The sequence below is a fragment of the Hippopotamus amphibius genome, chromosome X (genome assembly GCF_030028045.1).
Source record: "Hippopotamus amphibius kiboko isolate mHipAmp2 chromosome X, mHipAmp2.hap2, whole genome shotgun sequence".
NCBI lineage: Eukaryota > Metazoa > Chordata > Mammalia > Artiodactyla > Hippopotamidae > Hippopotamus > Hippopotamus amphibius.
In genome coordinates this window covers 129,968,253-129,988,736 of record NC_080203.1, presented here as the reverse complement: position 1 = coordinate 129,988,736, position 20,484 = coordinate 129,968,253, and the positions used below count along the sequence as shown (strand labels likewise).

The window sequence follows — 20,484 nt, the reverse complement described above, 5'->3', positions numbered from 1 at the left end:
TGATCATTGAGGGTATAAGTATGTTGAAATAAAATAAATAGATGTCGTATAAGTATAAATTAAACATACTTAAAAAAGCCAAGCACTTCTCAATAATCTGTTAATATTTTTATAATGGTCATTGTTTTATGGAAGAATTGAGTTAGTTCAGATTGCCCTTAGTGGGCAAGTCACTGCAGTTGAATCTGCCCATTGGACCTGTTTCTGTAGCAGTTGGGGCAGCGTGATGGTCGAGTGGAGGAAGGGAGTCGGGAGTGGAGATGGGGCTGGGGCCGCCCACCTCTCAGGTAAGACGAGGGGGCAGCGTGAGTCCTCCCCCGGGCCTGTCAGCTCCAGCACACTGGACTCCTAAGGGTGTGTGTTGTTTCCTGAGGATCAGAAGAGCCACATTCTCAGTGGACAGGTCTTCGGGTGACATCATACACTGTCTTCCTGATTACCGATCATATTTGTGTGCTTAGGTGCCCTGGAACCTGCAAAGTCGTATCAGGTACACAGAGAAGCTCTAGTGTCATGGAAAATAATATATAACAAATTACCACAGACCAGGTGACTTAAACAGTGGTCATTTATGTCTCACAGTCCAAGGTCAGGGTGCTGGCCAGTTTGGTTCCTTGTGAGAGCCGTTTCCTGGCGGGCAGACAGCTGCCTTGCTGTGTCCTCACGTGGTGGAGAGCAGGGGTGTGGCGGGAGCAAGCTCTCTTGTGTCTCTTCTTAGACCCCTTTCCTTCCTTTCTTCCCTCCTCTCCTCCCTCCCTGCCTCCCTTCCTCCCCTCCTACCTGTTAACCTCAGGACACAGGATAGATAAGACAGAAGTGGGTGCTGTCAGTCTAGCCAGGAGGAGTGATATTAAATGAAAATAATACAGATGCGTTAAGTATAGTTTGGGGCAAACCCGTAGAGATTAAATCCTTACAGGGGTTCACAAGAAGAAAGGCTTGGGACTTCCCTGGTGGTCCAGTGGGTAAGACTCCACGTTCCCAGTGCAGGGGGTGCGGGTTTGATCCCTGGTTGGGGAACTAGATCCCATATACATGCCCCAACTAAAGATCCTGCATGCCACAACGAAGATACCATGTGACGCAACTAAGACCCAGTGCAGCCAAAATAAGTAGATAATAAATAAATTTTTAAAAATTAAAAAAAAATTTTTTTTTAAACTTTTTGTTGTGTCAGGGCTTAGTTGCAGCATGCAGGATCTTTGTTGAGGCATGCGGGATCTTTTGACGTGCCACACGGGCTCTTCATTGTATTACATGGGTTTCTCTCTGGTTGTGGCATGTGGGTTTTCTCTCTCTAGTTGTGGCATGCAGGCTCTATAGCGCATGGGCTCTGTAGTTTGCAGCATGCGGGCTCTCTAGTTGAGGCACACAGGCTCAGTAGTTGTGGTGCGAGAGCTTAGTTGCTCCGAGGCTTGTTGGATCTTAGTTCCCTGACCAGGGATCGAACCCACGTACCCTACATTAGAAGGCAGACCACCAGGGAAGTCCCAATAAATAAATATTTTAAAAAGAGAAGAAGGAGCTTCCCTAGTAGCACAGTGGTTAAGAATCCGCCTGCCAATGCAGGGGACGTGGGTTTGATCCCTGGTTCGGGAAGATCCCACATGCTACGGAGCTACTAAGCACGTGCACCACAACTACTGAGCCTGCACTCTAGAGCCCGTGAGCCACAACTAATGAGCCCACGTGCCACAACTACTGGAGCCCATGCTCCGCAACAAGAGAAGCCACCACAATAAGAAGCCCTTGCACCGCAACAAACAGTAGCCCCTGCTCGCTGCAACTAGAGAAAGCCCATACGCAGTAACGAAGACCCAACGCAGCCAATAAATAAAAATAAAATAAATTTATTTTAAGAAGAAGAAGAAAGGCTTGTCTTTGTCAACAGGTCAGGGAAATGCTTCATGGAAGAAGGTCACCCTTCATTTGGATCTTCAAGAACAGGAATGGTGTCCATGGGGCGGGCTGTGCAAATCGACGTGGAGATAAGGGAACCCCGGCTGTGTGGGGCAGGGAAGGGCCTTCAGCCAAGGTGTGTGTGCAGCAACAGGGGTGACTGAGGCGTGGCAGGTGGTTTGGGGTGGCTGAGAGGGAACCTGGCAGATCAAAGCCTTGATTTGTTGGTGGGAGGGCGGGAAATTTTAGGGGGAGAGAATTAAGCATGTCTGCCTTCCATGCCAACTATAGATAAAATGTGTGCCTGTCTCTAAAATTGAATAAGTAGCAGAGAGAGGAGGATTGGAAATGCCCGTCACGGGTCATCTGTCACGCAGGACACTTGAACGCTCCGGAAGCGTTACCATGAGATGGCTCTGCTTTCAGAAAATGTAGCTTGTGAATGTTGTAATTAGAGGGAGACTCTAATGTGTTGAAACAGGATGTTTTCCCATTATAATTGCAGTACGGTTTGACGTGTAGTGTTAATCCTTCACATCTGCTGCGTGCAGTTGGCCGTCTTTCCAGACAAGAGTGCTGAGTAATGTACAGGGGTTTCAGGCAGTGACTGCCATAGAGCAGGAGGAAACTTTCTCAGGCAGTGGAATTGTATTCAGGCTTGGTTGTGGTGGTAGTGAATGCACAGCTCTGCACACTTACCCAAGCTCATCAAATAGTACACCTTGAATCAGTGAATTTTATGGTATGTAATTGGTATCTTGGTAATAATGGGGTGGGCTGTGGAGAAAAATAGAAGTTGAAAAGTTATGTAATGTGAAAACCTGCTGGATCCATAGCTAGAAGTCTAGGAATTCAAACACGCATTTTTAAGAAAGTGAAGTGGTGGGACTTCCCTGGTGGCTCAGTGGTTAAGAATCCACCTGCCAATGCAAGAGACACAGGTTCGATCCCTGGTCCTGGAAGATCCCACATGCCACAGAGCAACTAAGCCCGTGAGCCACAACTACTGAGCCCGTGTGCCACAACTGCTGAGGCCATCGTGCCTAGAGCCTGAGCTCCACAACAAGAGAAGCCACCACAATGAGAAGCCTGCGCACCACAACAAAGAGTAACCGCTACTCGCCACAACTAGAGAAAGCCTGTGTGCCGCATGAAGACCCAGCGCAGCCAAAAACAAATAAGTAAATAAATAAATTAATCAATTAAAAAAAAAAGTGAAGTGACTCAGAAGAGCGTGTACCTGTAAGGGACAAGAATTCAGGTGAACCCAGATTCATACGTGCTTGTTTCCTGTGCCCTAACATTTGTAGCTTTTATATTTTCGTCAACCATAGGTCACACCTAATAAAAATGACACAACCTAAAGAAAAATAACACAACATAGATCTTCCTAAAACTATCACTAAGGTAAACATCTTCTGTAATAAGATAATATTTATCACAGTGGCTGTCGAGACCAGATTTTTCAGCTGTCATGACTTTGTTTTTTTTGTTTGGGGTGTTTTCCCTTTGGCTGTGCCTCCCAGCTTGCAGGATTTTAGTTCCCCGACTAGAAATTGAACCCCAGGGCCTCGGCCGTGAAAGCGCAGAGTCGTAACCAGTAGACCACCAGGGAATTCCCACCCTCCCTGTTTTGGACTGTCTTGACTTTGAATGACAGTTTGTGGAGGTGCACTTGATTCACCAGTGGACCTTCACAAGGGCCCATTGCTCCCACTAGCAGCTCGGCGGGCGGGGGCAGAAAAGTAATTAAAATCGTGGCTTTAAAAAACCTCCCCAGACCCTTCCCCATGTAAATGAAATCCCTCCCCTAGCAATCTTGTCATAGCCTGCAGAGTGCTTATCAAAATGAGTAGTTACATATGTTTGCATTTAGAAAAAAATTAACATCTTCCTTGATTTCTAGACCAGGGCTCGGCAAACTACAGCCCAAGTGCCCAATCCCCTGGGCCAGGGTCTGGGAAGCCTCTCCCAGTGGAGGACTGTGGGTTGGTCCCTACAGGCTTGGTACCAAGAGGTATCTCCCGTTTTTTTCAGGTAGTGATGAGCTAGTTGGGGAGAGACTGCCATGCTAAGGATGAAAACTTCAGGAGCTTTTACTACTCAAAGTGGGTAGAAAAGTGAGAGAGAAGAAATTTGGAAAGGGAGGTTCCATAAAGCAGAGCTTCCCACCACTGTTGTGACATCCAGATTGCCTGGGGGGTTGTTTTCTCAGACACAGATGTGCAGGCAAGCGTTTCCTCCCGGTCCCTGCCTCCAACCTCCCAGGCCTGGCTTTCTGAAGGAGTGAGTTTGAGGAGAGCTTAGATTCTTATCTAAAATCGTTGCCGATGTTCCTTCGGAATACTCTCAAGGAGAATTGGAGAGGTGGGGTTGAGGAGACAAGATTGGCCATGAATACAAAATGATTGTCAGATATTTGGGGATCGACCGTATATTCTCTCTCATATATTCACTGAAAATTCTCTTTCTTGGAAAAGCTTTAAAACCTAAAAATAAAAATGTTGCCCTCCTCTCTGCAGTCAGGGCAGGGTGCTTCTGGGGGGGAGGAGAGGGCAGGGGGTTGTGGATCAGCAACATTCTATTATTTATTTATTTGCTTGTTTGTTTATCAATCAGTCAATCATCAGAAACAAAGCGTAACTTTATGCCTGGGAGGGTAGAAAAGCCTCTGATGTTTGTTACAGTTTTCTCTGTGGGTTTGGAATACTTAGCCATCTAGACAGCCCCGTCTACTGTCAAACAGGAGACAGTAGTTTCCGATGGACCCCGCAGGGGCTGTGGGGCCAAAGGCAGAGGGAGCTTCTTTTGACCGTCTCTCCTGTCTGCGGTTTGCGTTCTGTTCCGTGCTTCAGGTATCTTCCGGTCAGGTGTTGGCTGACCCATGCTGAGTGTGTGGGCCTGGCTGCCTTTCTGTTCAGCTGAGCCGAGGGATCTGAGTGCCCATCTGAAGAGGCGGCAGATCTGCACTGGGACTGTGGGCTCACTGGGGACCGAGGAGGACCCTCTTCTGTCCTCAGCTTCACAGCAGAGGTCGCATCCTGCCCAGTCACCCAGTCAGCTTGCAGGGGACACTGAAATTGTCATCGATGACAGGTGGCCCAGGAATGCTGATGGCCGCCCCCCCCCCCCCCCCCCCCCCCCCCCCGCTTCTCCAGAAATCTTGATCCAATCAATTTGATCGGTTGTAAGAAAATTTCAGATCAGTATCAGGCTTGCCCAAAAGACTATGTGTGATGTATGCTTTTAGGAAAGCAAGTATAAGCGAATGCCAGAAGAAAACTTGGCTAACAGATGGCATGAAAATAGCATTTTTATTCCATTTGTCTGTGCTACCTTGATTCTGTTCTTCTGAAAAATAACTTTGCAACAGAAACTGGTCTGGAGCTTTGGTTGGCAGAGGTGATTTGCCTGATTTCTGTCAAAAACAGAAACAGAACTTCTAAGTGTCACATCTTGGGACCAAGAGTGAAAGTCTTCAGCCATAGAAGTCAGACAGGCCTGGCTAGATTCTTTTCTTTTCTTTTTTTTTTCTTTTTTTCTTTTTCTTTTTTTTTTTTTTTTCTGGATAGATTCTTGAAACGTGCTCTGAAATCACAGAGTTGGGTACTTGAGGGGGAGTGTCCCAGATTATAATCTCCGAACTCTCTGTCGGAGACCAGCCCCTCAAGAAATCAGTGCTTTCACATGTTTGGTTTTGCATCATCTGTGAGTGGTGTCTTGTCATCTGTTCTTCCCCACTTAACCACAAATGACATCCAGTCTCTCTAATTCGACTTCATTCCTCTTACCATCCCAGTTCCTGTGAGCAAAAATAAAACCCAGAGGAAGCAGCAAACCTTTTCATCCATCTGCTAAGACCTGGAAGGAATAACATTTCATTTGATTTTGTAAAGTAATTGCTTTCCCCACATGGCATTAGAATCATGGAAGGGAGAGCCTATTTGGGGGCTGGTGCAGAGGAAGCTTCCCTGAAGAGGTAGCAGTAAAGAAATGACTGGGAAGATCCCTGGCTGTCCAGTGGTCAGGACTCCACGCTCTCACTGCCGAGGGCCCGGGTTCGATCCCTGGTCAGGGAACGAAGATTCCCACAACCTGCACGTTGGGGCCAAAAAAAGAAAGAAAGAAAGAAAGAAAGAAATGAGTAAGTGAAGGATGATTCAGGCTCCTGTCCTCCCAGAAGGTGGTCCTACAAGATAAACATTGGGAGCTGAACTGGTGGGCCCGGCCCCTCCTTCATGCTCACTGGCATATCTGCGCATTCATTTGATAAGCATCGTTTGCATGCCTGGAAGCTGAGAGAGGAGGACAGTCAGACAGCCTGTGCCTTGTGGGGGCTCCCCATCTGGGAAATGCCAAGGAGAACTGGTGTTTCCTGGGAGACAGTGGTGATGCCGTTGTTCCGGGGCGTCCCTGCTGTTTGAAGTGACTCTGTTGTGTTTCTGTCCATCGATGAATGGACTGGTCGGTCGATTGGTTGGTGGCTGCTCTTGGGCTCCCACATCTGTCCCCCTCTCCCCTGCAACCCTGGTCTCGTTTGCCCACCTCATTTGGCTTGTATAGGGTGCTGTAGACAGAAGAGCCTGCATTTCCCCCAGAGGATGGGTGTCTGCTGGGGATTCCCTGGGGGATGGGAAGATCCCTGACGACACCAGCGGCTCCTTCCGGAGACCTGCACTCGGAATGGGGTGGGTGTCCTGTGTCTGGCCAGCCCCCGGCCCTGCACTGAGGCCTGGTGGTCATCCAGCTTCAGACAACCTGAGTGGTGACATCCCAACACACTGCTGTCCCTCATTGTTAATAAACAATTCCTGTATGTATACATACAGCTGACTCACTGTGTTGTGCAGCAGAAACTGGCACAGCAGTGTAACGCAATTATGCTCCAATAAAGAACTGAAAAAATAAACAGTTCCACACCTCACCGTGATTCACACCTGCAGCCAACGGATGTGTGGTTTCTAGAAACCTCCTGACTGTGACTCGAGTTGTGGTGGAAGCGTATCTCTGTTGGAAGGCAGCCCCTGGGGTCCCACCAGGTGTCATGAGGTAGTTTCACTCTGCAGACAGTGCAGGCGCCAGAGCCTGGCTCTGCAGCACGTTCTCAAATCCGGTTCTCGGACCACCTCCGCCGCAGCAGGCGCCCAGCCCGTGGCTACCCTCCGCGGTGTGCTGGTGCTGTGTACGGTCTGAGGGGTGGTGTCCGCAGGAAGCGCGCTCTGTCTCGCCCCTCTCAGGTGTTACAATGAGGCAGTTCCATTGCACGGAGCTCTGGTGGTGCTGTGTGTACCCACAGACGCTCTGGGATGGGTGGGGGGCGGGGGCTACCGCTGGGATGTCCTTCCCCACTCAGGGGCCCGTGTTGTGGGGAGAAGGTACTCGAAGTGTTGGTGTCACGGGGACCTGCTTTGGGGCTGGCCCCCCCACACGCCGGCCCTTCCTGGTAGGCGCCGGGTGCAGCATCGGCTGCTAGGAACCCCTTGAAAGATCCTCGCACACCGGGGGCTTTGTCTGCCTCTGCCTCCCACGGTGACCCCGTGTGGCCTGTGATTCGCCCAGGGAGGTGAGGGAATGAAGCGTGGCGGGGCACAGCCATGTGCCCAACGACACAGAGCTGGGAAGTGGTGCTGTGCCTGGCAGTGGGTGCCCAGTGGGACCCCAGTCACACGTGGCCTGGTTCTCTCCAGCCGCCTCAGGCCCCAGAGCGAGTTAGGAACAACAGCCTCCAGCCGCCGCTGAGGGCACGAGTCACACTTGGCCGTACGTCCCTTGCTGATCCTGGATTCCACAAGTACTTAGCAAAGGAGGAGCCAGTGTGAGTTAAGTCGTCCAGAGAGTCGGAATTGTTCTCGCGTTTTTGGTGGAGATACTTGCTCACCGTGCTTACAGAGGAGTGCTGAATTAGTGATTGCAGAGCAGTGTGCAGACATCTGCTTATGTTGTGAATGTTCACATGCAGACTCATGCGAACCTAACTGCCTGCATCTCCGGAAAAAATACAGTTTCCCTCCTTACCTTTCTGCACAGCGACCGACAGCTACACGTGCATGTGTGTGTCTAACGGACATCCAGGTCGTGGCGTGCCCTAGTGCCTGTGACTAACGATGGCCCCCGAGGCCCTGAAGAAGAAAGCCTGGCTCCCTGCCCACCGTCTAGGTGCCCACAGCCCCGGGGCTGAGAGGGCAGACCTGCGAGCAGCGCAGTCATCAGACAGCAACCAGCCTTGTGCTCGGGGCGACCTGGAGGCGGGGAGACTGCAGGGCTGTGGGACAAGGAGGCAGCTGTGCAGAAGATGAGGCGGCGGGGAGGAGAACACTGGGACCCGAGGAAGGAGTCCCGTGACATCACGCGCTCGCCACCAACAGATGGGCATCTGGAAATAGAGCTGCTGCCTCTCAGGGATGCAGCCTGCGCTTGGACACAGGGCGGGCGGTCTCCACACCACGATCAGAAATGGAGATTTGAATCAGAGGAGTGTTGATGGGATTTCAAGAGCATTTGATACGTAACTTAAATGTTTTTAAATTAAATTTTGGGGGACTGTTAACAGTGGCTTGTGTCCTCTCGCAGGGTGGTTGCACTACCGAGCAGCACTGAACGTGGCCTTTGCTCCGCTTTTCCCCCTTCAGATTAGTTTTGTCCTGCTGTGCAGTCCTGTCATTGACCTTTCACCTCCCCCTGTCCTCTGCAGCGGCCAGTCGGCCGAGCATCGTGTGGACCTGGGCTGCAGCCCCGGAGGGCACTGCAGGTCTCTGAGCGCCTGCCCGCCTGTCCTGCCTGCCCCGGGAGCTGCTCTCGCCTTGGTAACAGGTCCTGAGCGTGTTCTGCATGGCAGTGAACAACCTAACCCGCGTATCCATTGCCGGCAGTCTGGAGCGCGGCTGCCTTTGCAGATCTCCTTTGTGCCGCTGACTCCCTTGCTCCTGGGTCTGCCCAGGAGTGTGTGCAGGGAGACACGTAGTTGCGTATTCGCTGGTGAAGTCCTTAAGTCATTGCATTTTCTTGCTGTTTATCTCTGGATCTTGTTATCACCATTGACTATCCTTGAAAATACAAAAAAGGGGGATACACACACACACACACACACACACACACACACACAGACACGTGTACAACACAGACACACGTGCAACATGTGTGATACGTAAGCACACATTATCCATGGTGTGGTCACAGTAGTCACCGGGGACCTACTGGAAACACAGATTGGAACATGACCCCAGTAGAACCCCACATTCCCATCTTTAGTCCTTTTTCCTTTGTGAGCTGGATTTCCTGAATTCTTATCAGCTAGGATAGTAAGAACCACTTAGTGCTCTTATGGCTTTCACTTTGCACGTTTGGGAGGACGTCAAGAAAAAATAAGGGCTGGACAAACTTGGTCCAGAAAGTGCCGTGTTAAATGTAACTCTGAGGTTAAATGTGGGATGGACCACAGAGAACTGTGCTTTTAGAGTGAGAAGTGACCAGGCAGCACGCAGAGGAGAGAGTGCCCTCGGGTCCTGCACAGGCTGCTCAGCTAGGAAGACAGGAAGGAGCCCGGGGCACCTGCTGATGACAGGCGGTCTTCTGCTGTGAGTCACTGTCTACTTCTCAGTGGGGCTTTGCTCCCACAGGTACGACCTCTGCCTTCTCTGGGTAGGTCCTAGCATGTCCTGTCTAAGGCACTTTGCACATAGAGCTCCTTTTAAATTAATATATTAAATATGAATCCAGATGGCCAAAGGCACTTGGATTTCAGCAATAAATTTAGCTGATTTAATTCTCCGTTTTAATGAAGTGGTGGCTATTTATTAAATAATAGGTACCGGGTGCTTTCGTGTGGGTCTGTGGATGCTAGATTTCAAGAGTTTTAGCAAGAAAAAAAAAGTTCGTGTTCAGCAACTCTTTGAAATGAGATATTGGGAAGGCGTTCATGAACTGCCATGAATTAGGTTTTACTGCCTTAAGAGGCACCGTGGCCTCCATGGAAGAGGACAGGAGCTTTGCTTTTCCATGGCCGGCCAGATGAAGTAGTGTGTGACAGCACATCTGAGCTGTGACAGGACACACTTCTCCGACTGTTGTCCATTTGACGGCGTCTAAATGCCATTCTTGTTTTGTAACCAGACAGCTGCTGTGTATTGTTGTCTGAACCATCCATTGCATTGTTCGGCTTATTTTGAAAACCTTTAGTTTTAATGTAGTCAACGAAAGTAATCAATAAACAGTCTGTAAGAGGAATAGGAAAAACGAGTTTTATTTGAGCCAGACTGAGCCCTACAGCCCAGGATCCTGTTTCCCAGGTGACTCTGAAGAGCTGCTCAGGAAAGCATGTCGCTCAGCAGGGTTTTACATCTTGTCAGATCAAAGAACATTAAACAAGTCAGGACTACATTGCTTCAGTGTTTCAAAAGAGACCAGCACCTACACCTCCAGTCAGTATGGCCTTGGCACCTGGGAAAGGGGGTCTTATCATGCAAGGAGCACCAGCATTGGTGTCCCAGGAGGGGAGGCATTTAATCTTTATTTTTAACTTGGATATTCTTTACTTATGGTCAGTGTGCCCTTTTCTTCAGTAATGAGTGCAGATGTACATGTAGGTTTGATAGGCCACAAACAGGCTGTTTCACTTAGCATAAAATTCAACAACTCATGTATAAGCCAGAATGACGTCCCCAGACCTCAGTCAGCAAACACTTCTTTTATCAATGTGTGCCTAATGCATATTAAAAACAAAACCAAACCACAAAAAACCTAACGTACCCAAGCCAGGTTAATATGGTTTTACTTTGGAAGCAGAGAACAAACCTGACCCCTTTCAGCGTCCCAGCAGGACTGGTGCTCATCTGTCCTCTTACAGATGCTCAGCCCTTCCAGCTGCTGTCTCTGGGCTTGAGGTAGTGCCCATGGGGAGTGTGGTCCCAACTGGCTGATGGCAGAAGGGAGGGGAGTTGGAGGTGGTCCATGGTCTACTCTAGACCAGCCATTGAACCTGGAAGGGACCTTTCTCCCGAGGACATAACAAGAGAGACATGCAAAGAGCGCGTGACTCTGAGTGCAGCCACCTGGATGGGGTTGGGGGCATCTGTAATGCCCACGCCTGGTATGTCCCGGGAGGCAAACATGCCTCCTGGGCCCCAGGTGTGTGGGGGAAGGTCTTCTATCCCACTTGTTAGGCAGTAGGATACATCCCTTATTGGCACTTGCGCTCTACCTACTGCCTCTCCAGTTGCTGCCCTCCGTAGGGTCTCCTTTAATAGTTCTGAGATCGTCTTAACAGAGAATAGCTCTTCCCCTGAGTGCAGAGGTTAATCAGAGGCTCATTTTATTACTCAGTCGGGTCAGAAGAAAGCCTGTCAGCGAAAGCAGCAAAGGCACGGCCTGCTGATTTGTTGTGAGTTTGACGGTTATTTTAAAGCCCACAGGCTTTAGCTTTGGCTGTCTCTGTATGTGCATGGGAAGCATGCCTGCACGTGCTTCGCAGGGGTGTGTGCCTGTGCCTGTGCATATAAGTACGTATCAGGGAGAGAGAGAGATGGATACAGATACGGAATTGGATGAGTATGGGAAGATCAGTGCCTCACTGCAGCTTCCAGAAGAAGTCTTTGTTTTTCTCATATTTAATAATAGACTACTGATTTTAAAGATTTTATTAATGTATCTGCTGCCTGTCTTACAAAGTTCTTTCCCTTTGTTTATGGCAATTTCCCGAAATAAGCCACATAAAAATATGGTTGCAACATGAAGTAAATACTTCTGAATATCACAGTATGAGGGTTTTCACACACACTGTTTTTTAAATGTTTGTGTGAGGTGTAGTTTGCCCCCAGATGGCAGTTCGTGTGTACACGTATGTGTGTCTGCAATGTGTGGTACCTCCTGCCCTGTGGAATGACATGCCAGTGTACCACCTGATGTGCAGTGTGTGTTTGGATAGGATGCCTTGTGTTAGGAATTGCAGTGGGCAGAGGCGCGGGCAAACATATGCAGATTTAATTCCTTAAAATGATTGAAGGAGGTTATCGAGATCGGGGTGTTGTCCCGTTTGGGAAGAAGATGTTAACTGGAATCGTTGGCTCATGTTTCTTGGTTCTTCCCCTAGACAAGCAGATGCCCCGTGTGCGGAAGACGGTGCAGGAGCTCAGCGGGACCCCCGGCAGCCGTCCCAGGTCTCTGAGCCACCTGGCGCCCCGGAAGCTCCCGAGGTGCCCCCGGAGGGCCGCGGCCGGGCGGGGACCCTCCCTCGCGATTACAGATACCCGGAGGAGCGCGCGCCCGCGGACCCGCCCGCCCGGCCCCTGAGCGCCGCGGCGCTCGCCCGCAGGCCCGCCCCGCAGAGGCTGCCACCGCCCCGGCGCGAGCCCAGGCCCCCGGGGAGCGCTGCGGGCGACCCTGCCACGGGCGCCCCGGCCTCCGCTCACGTGGGCGCCCCGGGCGGGCCCTGGCCCGCAGCCCCGGAGGTGTGCGCGGGCCACCCGGCCCTGGCCCGCAGCCCCGGCGCCTCGGTGGGGAAGCTGAGCGCCGGCCGGCCCGCAGACGGCCCCCGGGCCGCGGGGCAGCCGGCCGGGCAGCATGTAGACGAGCGCGCAGCCTGGCCCCTGCGGGAGGCGCCGCCCCCTTCCAGGTTCCGGCCCCTGCACGCCTCCGCCATGGAGACCTCGCGCTCCCCCTCGCCTCAGTTCGCGCCCCAGAAGCTGACGGACAAACCCCCGCTGCTCATCCAGGACGACGGTTCCACCAGGTACGGTCTCGGGCCGGCGGCCTGAGGCCTTCTTCCCCTCGCGCGGCTTCCTTCCTCCCTTCTGCTGTGGGAGGCTTTCAGTGCATCTTTCCTGGGGGCCGAACTGCTGCCCCCCGGCGTGGATTTTTAGTTGGTCTCGGGGACTAACGCGGGGGAGAACCCACCGCTCCAGTGGTCAGTTCGATTTTTAACTTGTTGGGGGCTTTCCTGCCCCACAGGGAGGGCGGGAGGTGAAGGAGGCGGTAGGCCCTCTCCTCCCTCCAGCCGGCCTTCCAAGTCCAACAGATTGATACCTGCGTTACCTACAGGCTTCTGCACACTGGGGCTGGGTTCCCCCAGCTTAATTCTGTAATTAGAAAGAAGTTTAACCTGAGCATGAGACCTTCAAGCAAAATCGGTGTTTCTCGTTATGTCCAATACGTCCACATTCCTCTTTTTACAGTTCTTTTTCTGTGAAAAGGCTGAGGTGGTGTATACCTTTCATTAAAGCAGAGGGAAACTCCCTCACATTCCATGGTGCTGTCCTCAGACTTATCGGCATGGAACTGTCTGTCGAGCCCATGGAGGCGCTGGTGAATGTGGCCAGGCAGGGTCCAGTCAAGAGCTGAGAAACAGAAGGGGAGAGTTTTCTTCTCATTCTCTCGAGCACTGGTGCTCAGCCGGGGCTGGGGGGGCATCTCGCCCCCAGGGCACACTCGGCAGTGTCTGCAGATGTTTGGGGCGTCACAGCTGCTGGGGCTGGGGGTTGCTCCTTTGCGCCTGGCATCTAGCGGGTAGAGGCCGGGGATGCCGCCCAGTATCCTGCAGTGCCCAGGACGGCCCCCCAGCGAGGAATTAGCTGGCCCTGCGTGTCAGTCCTGTCTAATACAGCAGCTGCCAGTCACATATGGCCATGGGGATGTAAGTTAATGAAAATGAAAGGAAACCCGTTGCTCAGTTGCAGCCTGTAGGGCTAGTGGCTACCAACCCTGGACAGCCCCGACTGTGGCTGCTTTCATCATCGTGGAAAGTTCTGTGGGATCTCCCCACTGTAGAATCCTGGACTTTTTTGTTTTTTTTTTTTTTACTTTTTAAAGTTTTTTACTCTTGAGATAATGTGGCAGAGAGGAAACGGGACCGGGTCTCCAGGTGTGGCACGGCGAGTGCAGCTTCACACACAGGCTGGCACCGCTCTGCCTTATTGAGCATGCAGATGTCCCTTAGAGACCCTTTCCGCTGCAACACTGCTACACTCTGAAGGGAGGAGAGGCCACGAAGTGGTTTGTGTGCTTGGTGGTGTGTGTGGTGCTGTTGGAGGTGAATCCACTGGGCCCCTCAGTTCTCGGGAGCTGGTTTGGGCACGGTGGGCTCCACGGCTCCGCAGAGAAACAGGGCTGTGTGCTTGCTCAGTACTCATGACCTCTGTTGACTTTAGGAGGTGGGTAGTGTTTTTCACTTTTTCTTGCCCTGAGCGAGTGTGGCTTTTCTCACTCTGTCTTTTCGGTGAGTCTGAGAGGGATTTCAACAAGCAGTGGCAGTACTTGCTGACAGTACTCAGCGGGGGCGTCTTCAGGCTCCGCTCTGGTCCCATCCAGTGTGTCATTTGGGACAACAGCTTGTCTTGAACCTCTACAGGGGCTTGTCCCTCGCTGTGTAAGGGCCTGATTCCAGTCAGTGTGCAGAGCGAATTCCGGGAGTGCAGTGAGGCAGACCGTAGCCATGCCACCCACGAAGTTCCCAGCAAGGAGGTCTCGTAATGTACTGAGTTCAGTGTCCCTGTCCCCAGGGCAGGTGTTACCGGTTAGTGCGGGCCTGAGAGAGTGGGATCCCACTGATGGACACTGCGAACCTTAAGCCGGTGCTGCCCACAAGGGCTGGCCTGCTCCATACCCACCGTCAGCCACCAAAGGGTGGCGGCGAGTGAAACACACTGGGCAGGGCCTCCCGAGCTGCCCGGTGTTTGGGCACAGCTCAGAGATGCTCTTCTTGTCCGCACATCTGCTGACTGATTTCTCAAGCACTACCGCCCACCTCATGTCCCTCTGCATCCGTCTCTCGCCGCTTCCAGTTACCTCCGCTGGAGAGCCCGCCAGGGTGCATAGCAGCTCCTGTGTCCCTGAGACATGCCTTCCCGAATTCAGCAGGCAGCTGCACACCCTCTTGTGTGCCAGGCACGGTAGGGATGCAGAGAGGAGGAAAGTGCAGGCCTCCCACCTTGCGGGGAATTTCAGAGTAGTCATTCACTCTGAATAAAGATGCATCAACTCCTGTTCTAAAACCAGGAATCTTTTTTTTTCTAATAAATTTATTTATTTATTTAATTTGTTTATTGGCTGCGTTGGGTCTTCGTTACTGCACGTGGGCTTTCTCTAGTTGTGGTGAGCGGGGGCTACTCTTTGTTGTGGTGCGCAGGCTCTTCATTGCGGTGGCTTCTCTTATTCCTGAGCAAGAGCTCTAAGCACGTGGGCTTCAGTAGTTGCGGCACATGGGCTCAACAGTTGTGTCTCTCAGGCACCAGAGCGCAGGCTCAGTAGTTGTGGCGCATGGGCTTCGTGGCTCCGCGGCATGTCTGGTCTTCCCAGAGCAGGGCTCAAACCCGTGTCCCCTGCATTGGCAGGAGGATTCTTAACCACTAAACTATCTAGGAAGTCCCAAGGAAGCTTACTTTTAAATCTTTTAAAATCTGAGGTTTTTGTTTGTTTATTGCAAAATGGAGACAGTGCCCAGCACTGTGTGCCAATGCAAGTTAGAGATTGGATTGTTCCCAGAAGTGTTTGCGAGAGTTTTCCTGGAGCCTCTTTCTGGCTTTGGGAGCGTGTGAGAGTAGGTAGCCAGGAGGGCTGCTTTGGGGTCATCTGGACAGTATTGCCATCACCTCGGGCATCTTGTGGTCTGAGACCCTCCCAGTGGGTATTGTGGTTTATCAGACCCAGGTGGCACATGGGCTAAGGACTCCCTCGGAACTGGGTGTGAGCAGAGCGAGTTGGACTGTTTGCCGTTGGGGGCTGGGGCCTGTGGGCAGCGGGCAGCTCACCTGGATGGAGCCCACACTCTGGCAGGAGCTGCCGCACAGAGAGGGGCCAGGCGCGGCACACCCTGCGTCTTCTGTCCTTCCTGGTCCCGCTTCCCATGAGGAATGGATGTGGTCTGGCTGCGCACTGTGTTTTGTCCTCATTTTGAGGTAGAAGGTCATCAGACTTCCTAAATGTGAAAGTCTGCACAAGGTTTTCAAGAGCAGAGACCTCCTGAAACCTGCTTAGAAATGACCAGGAAGAGATGTTTTGTTGGAAAGTATAGGGCAACCTGAGGAGGATTTGTTTTTGTTTTTTTCCCAGTGTCTTCCTTCGCTGGAAATAAATTTCTCCACGAATGTGGGGGAGGAAAGATGCAAATACAGGCTGACTTTAAGTCACTAATAGGCATTCAGGGTTTCTAACTGTGCAATGAAAGGAATGGAATGAAGAGGGGTTCTTGTTTGTATGTTCTTGCTTCGATAAGATGCCAGGATTTTCCTTCTGAAGTTTAGCATATCCGAACGGTATTATCCACAGAGTTACAACCTTTTGAAACTTGCTAAGAAAGCATGAAAGGTCTGTATATGACCACCCAGATTAAACACATTTGCTCTCAGTGGTTTCTTTTGGAGGAGAGAAGAAAACACAAAATTATTTATTTGTAGCGTGCATGCCACACCCTTAGGAAAAGGGAAGAACCTACTGTGTCACCTTTGTCCCTTGTGCTGCATAAAATTATGTCTGTTCGGGTCATAGAAGTGGTTTTAGGCTGAGTTAGGAACAAGTGGGGCTTTTGGTTGTGTGATTCTGGCTTGTTTTCTCCCTTCCCTCCTGACTACCAGCAGATGGCACCCTCTCCCCAATACATCCTTCAAAGATGTGAACTGGTTTTGAGTCCCAGTGGCCCTGGTGCACAAGGTCCCCTGGCACCAGGCAGCATTCAGGTGGTCATGGATGAAGCCACATGCCTCAACCGGGCTGTTTCTTTCCACTTTCTCTTCCCTGTGGGCACTCCAAGTGCCTCTCCCGCTCCTTTCACTGAGAAACTTTTTTTAAAAAGGGAAATCTGCATGAGTCATTTAAGGCGACACAGAAGCAGCGTGTCCCATGTTTGCTGCTGGATTCTTACCTCTCTGGTATGAAGTGCCGTGTGGAGGGCGGCTTGAAGTGTGGGGTGGTGGGGGGTGGGTATGAGACCCAGGGCACGTGAGCATCCGAGGATGCTTCCCATTGTGGCCGGGACCGGGCAGTGCTCAGCATCCACTCAGAACATGGCTACTTTCTAAAGGAGTCTTCCTGCCACCCCGAGGACCACGCAGGCACCCGGCTTTGAGAGACTGGCTGAGGCACGGATACTAATTCTGTGAAATACGCCTGTGTGCTGCAGGACTCCCATACAAAGGAAAATCTCAGTGAGCAGGCTTGTTACCCTTTGCTCTGCCATTGACCTAATAACAAATGAACGTTAAACTGCCCTTCTGTCTGTCAGTGAGCCCACGGATGCGCCCACACGGGTGCAGCTGAGTACTGGAAGATGGAAAGACAGCTAGACGTGGAGGAGGGTTAGGAGATCAAGGTAGGGTTGGCAGGCCCTCCTCGACCTGGTCTCCCCTATTGGGCCGTGTGGCTGTGGAGGCTTCTCCCCCGGGGCTGCCACAGGTCTTTCAGCCAGGCTTCCCCGGCTGTAAGGGGACACGGAAACCAGCCGATTTCTCGTCCTGTTTCTAATTCTGGTCTGCGCCTGGGTGCACAGTGTGTCTTCAGCAGACGGCTCTTCTCTTTGCAGAATTGAGCGGGTGATGGACAACAACACCACGGTGAAGATGGTGCCCATCAAGATCGTGCACTCAGAGAGCCAGCCCGAGAAGGAGAGCCGCCAGGGTCTGGTCAGTGTTCCGGAGCCGCCCGTGCTGCCCAGCGGACTCGAGCGGGACCAGATCAAGACGCTCAGCACGGCCGAGCAGTCCTACTCGCGCTTCTGCCTGTACAGCCGCCAGGGCGCCGAGCCCCAACCCCCCAGCACCCCGGCGCCCACAGCCAAGGACAGCCGGGCCTCCCCGCCCGCGCTCAGCTACATGAAGGCCAAAGAGAGGACCGCCGAAGACCTCAAGTCGGAGGAGCTGGCCCGCGAGATCGCGGGCAAGGATAAGTCCCTGGCGGATATCCTGGACCCCAGCGTGAAGGTCAAAACCACCATGGACCTGATGGAGGGCATCTTCCCCAAAGACGAGCACCTCTTGGAAGAAGCTCAGCAGCGGAGGAAGCTGCTCCCCAAAGTCCCTTCTCCCAGAACCACGGAGGAGAAGTGAGTAGATGCCCTCTGGCTGTTCGTGGTTCTCCCCAGCGCCTCTTAGGCTTATGAGGGTGAGGGGGCGTATTTGTTTATCCGTTTTCATGATTGCTCTGGGGGGACAGATTTCCATAGGTGCTTAGCACTTTTGGACTTTGTCACCCCTCCTAAAGTTAAAGGCCCATTCTGAGGATGATGACATCAAGTCCTGGCAAAGATGTGAAAATATACCTTTCCAGTGACGCCCACAGGGCTTTTTCTCACAAGGCTGTGGTTCTCAGCTGGAGGCTCTTGTCTCCCACCACGAGGCCGTTGGCGATGTCAGGATACGCTTGTGGTTGTCACGCCTGGGAGAGGTACTCCTGGCATCTGGTGGGTGGAGACCAGAGATGCTGCTTGCTGTCCTGCAATACACAGGAGGCCCCCCAGCAAAGAATGGTCCAGTCCACATGTCACTAGTGCTGAGGTGGAGAAATCTGTCACAAGAGTGAACGTTGAGACTACTGAGTATGTGTGTTTATGAAAGAGGCTTTTGTTGTTGCTTATGTAGCTGAATAGTGCATTTACTGTAATTGGTTTTGTAAAGAGCACTTTCCAGCCTCTGTCATTCCGTTGCCTGCCCACACAGGTGTATCTGCTGACGTCTCTCCTGTTTCTGTACACGGTCCCCATAAGCATCATTGGTTGACAGCAGGCGGGAGTACCAGTGTCGTGCAGCAGACAAGGAGTCAGGCCACAGCAAGAGGCAGCAAATGTGGCTGCTGGTCGCCAGGTGCCCAGTGACTTCAGGGCTCTGGCTGCGCTCACAGATAGCAGCAGACATCTCCCCACAGACTTCACGCTCCCGGCGGAAACCACCTGCATTGTTTTCCCTCCCAGGCGGGGCTTTGAGTCCTGTTTGGCAGGGTATTTCGTTCTGACCTCATAACCTACTCTTTCTCCACTTTTGCTGTCGCCTCTCTCTAGCTGGTGGCCTTTCATGAGCGCCACCATTTGCTGGTTGCAACCCAGGTTGTGGGACTCACGGGCACATCTGTGTGTACGATCATAGCTAATGGGCCTTCTAACGCTTTTTGTACCCAGGAAGGAGGAGCCGAGTGTGCCAGCGTCCGTGTCCCTAGCCACCAACTCCACCTACTACAGCACATCAGCCCCCAAGGCGGAGCTGCTGATTAAGATGAAGGACCTGCAGGAGCAGCAGGAGCCGGAGGAGGATTCCGGGAGTGACCCGGACCACGACCTGTCGGTGAAGAAGGTAGGGAAGCCGGAATCCCAAATGAGAATACGCTGGCGGGCAGGGGGGCAGCGCCCAGCTCCACCCCGACCCTGGGGTTGTGTTGGGCCATTTGTGTTGGGCTTCTCTGCGGGATGCTGACGTTTGGGCCTGTGTTCTAAATAAGCCGTTTGTGTGCGCGTCTTCTGTTCTAAAATTGGGCCTGTCCACCAGGGTCTTTGTCATCTCTTTGTAATGAGATCCAATGTCAAATTAGCTAGGTGGCCACCAGTCTCTCTCATTTTAAGGTCAACTGATATGTCTCTTCTACCCCAGTTAAATCCAGGGGACTTCATTGTATGAGCTTCCTCAAGGCACTTGTCCTCTTGGAGTATCCGTTTCAAATATCTGTAATCCGATGATGTTAAATTCAACCCTGTATTGTAAAGTGCGTTGTTAACTCAAAACCATCATTTGTTCAACTCCTAAAACTCATCCAGGCACTCGGGGATACAGCAGGAGACAAAACAGAATAGAGTCCTTTCTTCCCTAAAGGCACTTGTGTGCTCACAGAAGAGATGGACAGCCAGCATAAAGACAGATATACAATACAGGGCCCATGGACCAAACCTGGCCCCCCACCTGCTTCTGTAAATAGTTTTATTGAAACACAGCCACATTCGTTCATTTACATATGGTCTCTGGTGGCTTTCACACTGCACGGGCAGTATTGAGTCGTTGCAGCAGTGGCTGTGTGGCCTCTAAAGTCTAAAATACTGTCTGACCCTTCACAGAAAAAGTTTGCCAACCCTTAATGTAATAGATTGGGTGGTCAGAAAACTAAAACAGGGTGGAGGAATAGGGAGAGATAAAGGAATATGATTGTACGAACAGAGACCTGGAGTGATGTGAGGGGATGTCTTGTTGTTTGCCGGGGGTGGGGGGCGGGAGGCAGCAAGTACAAAGGCCCTGGGGTGGGAGTTTTGTGACATGTTGGGGAAGCAGCAGAGACCAATGGCTGGAGCTATGTGGACAAGGAAGAGGGAGGATTAGAGATGAGATCAGAGATGAAATAGTGTGTAACCATGAGGTCATGGTAGGGACAGAAGTATTGCTCTCAGCACCAATGTCTTTACTATTGTAGCAGCTTCAGATCTACATGGCATGTCAATGGGGCAGACGTGTGACATCTAGGTGTGATTACCTGTTTTTTATAGGAAGGGCTTAGCATAAAGGGAGAGATGAATTGCTCAAGGCAGTCAGTTACAGAGGATAGCATGTGCTGTTTGTTTATGCCAGGGGCTTTGAGCATGCCTTGTCAGCACCAGGAGAAGAAAAGGAGGGAACCAGCATTTGGTGAATATTT

The 20,484-nt window shown here is 51.7% G+C and overlaps 1 protein-coding gene across 6 annotated transcripts in view; it reads left to right on the top strand.

Moving 5' to 3' along the window:
- The window catches only part of SHROOM2 (shroom family member 2), a 135,276-nt gene that overhangs the window by 107,146 nt on the left and 7,646 nt on the right, over positions 1-20,484 (top strand). For 3 of the 6 annotated variants that reach the window (XM_057718025.1, XM_057718023.1, XM_057718024.1), the window contains 3 exons: positions 11,984-12,622; positions 17,402-17,920; positions 18,989-19,160. In XM_057718025.1, the coding sequence (XP_057574008.1) occupies positions 11,984-12,622; positions 17,402-17,920; positions 18,989-19,160 (1,330 nt within the window). Of the gene's footprint in view, positions 1-11,983; positions 12,623-17,401; positions 17,921-18,988; positions 19,161-20,484 lie in introns of those variants that run through there. The other 3 variants (XM_057718027.1, XM_057718026.1, XM_057718029.1) reach the window with 2 other exon arrangements.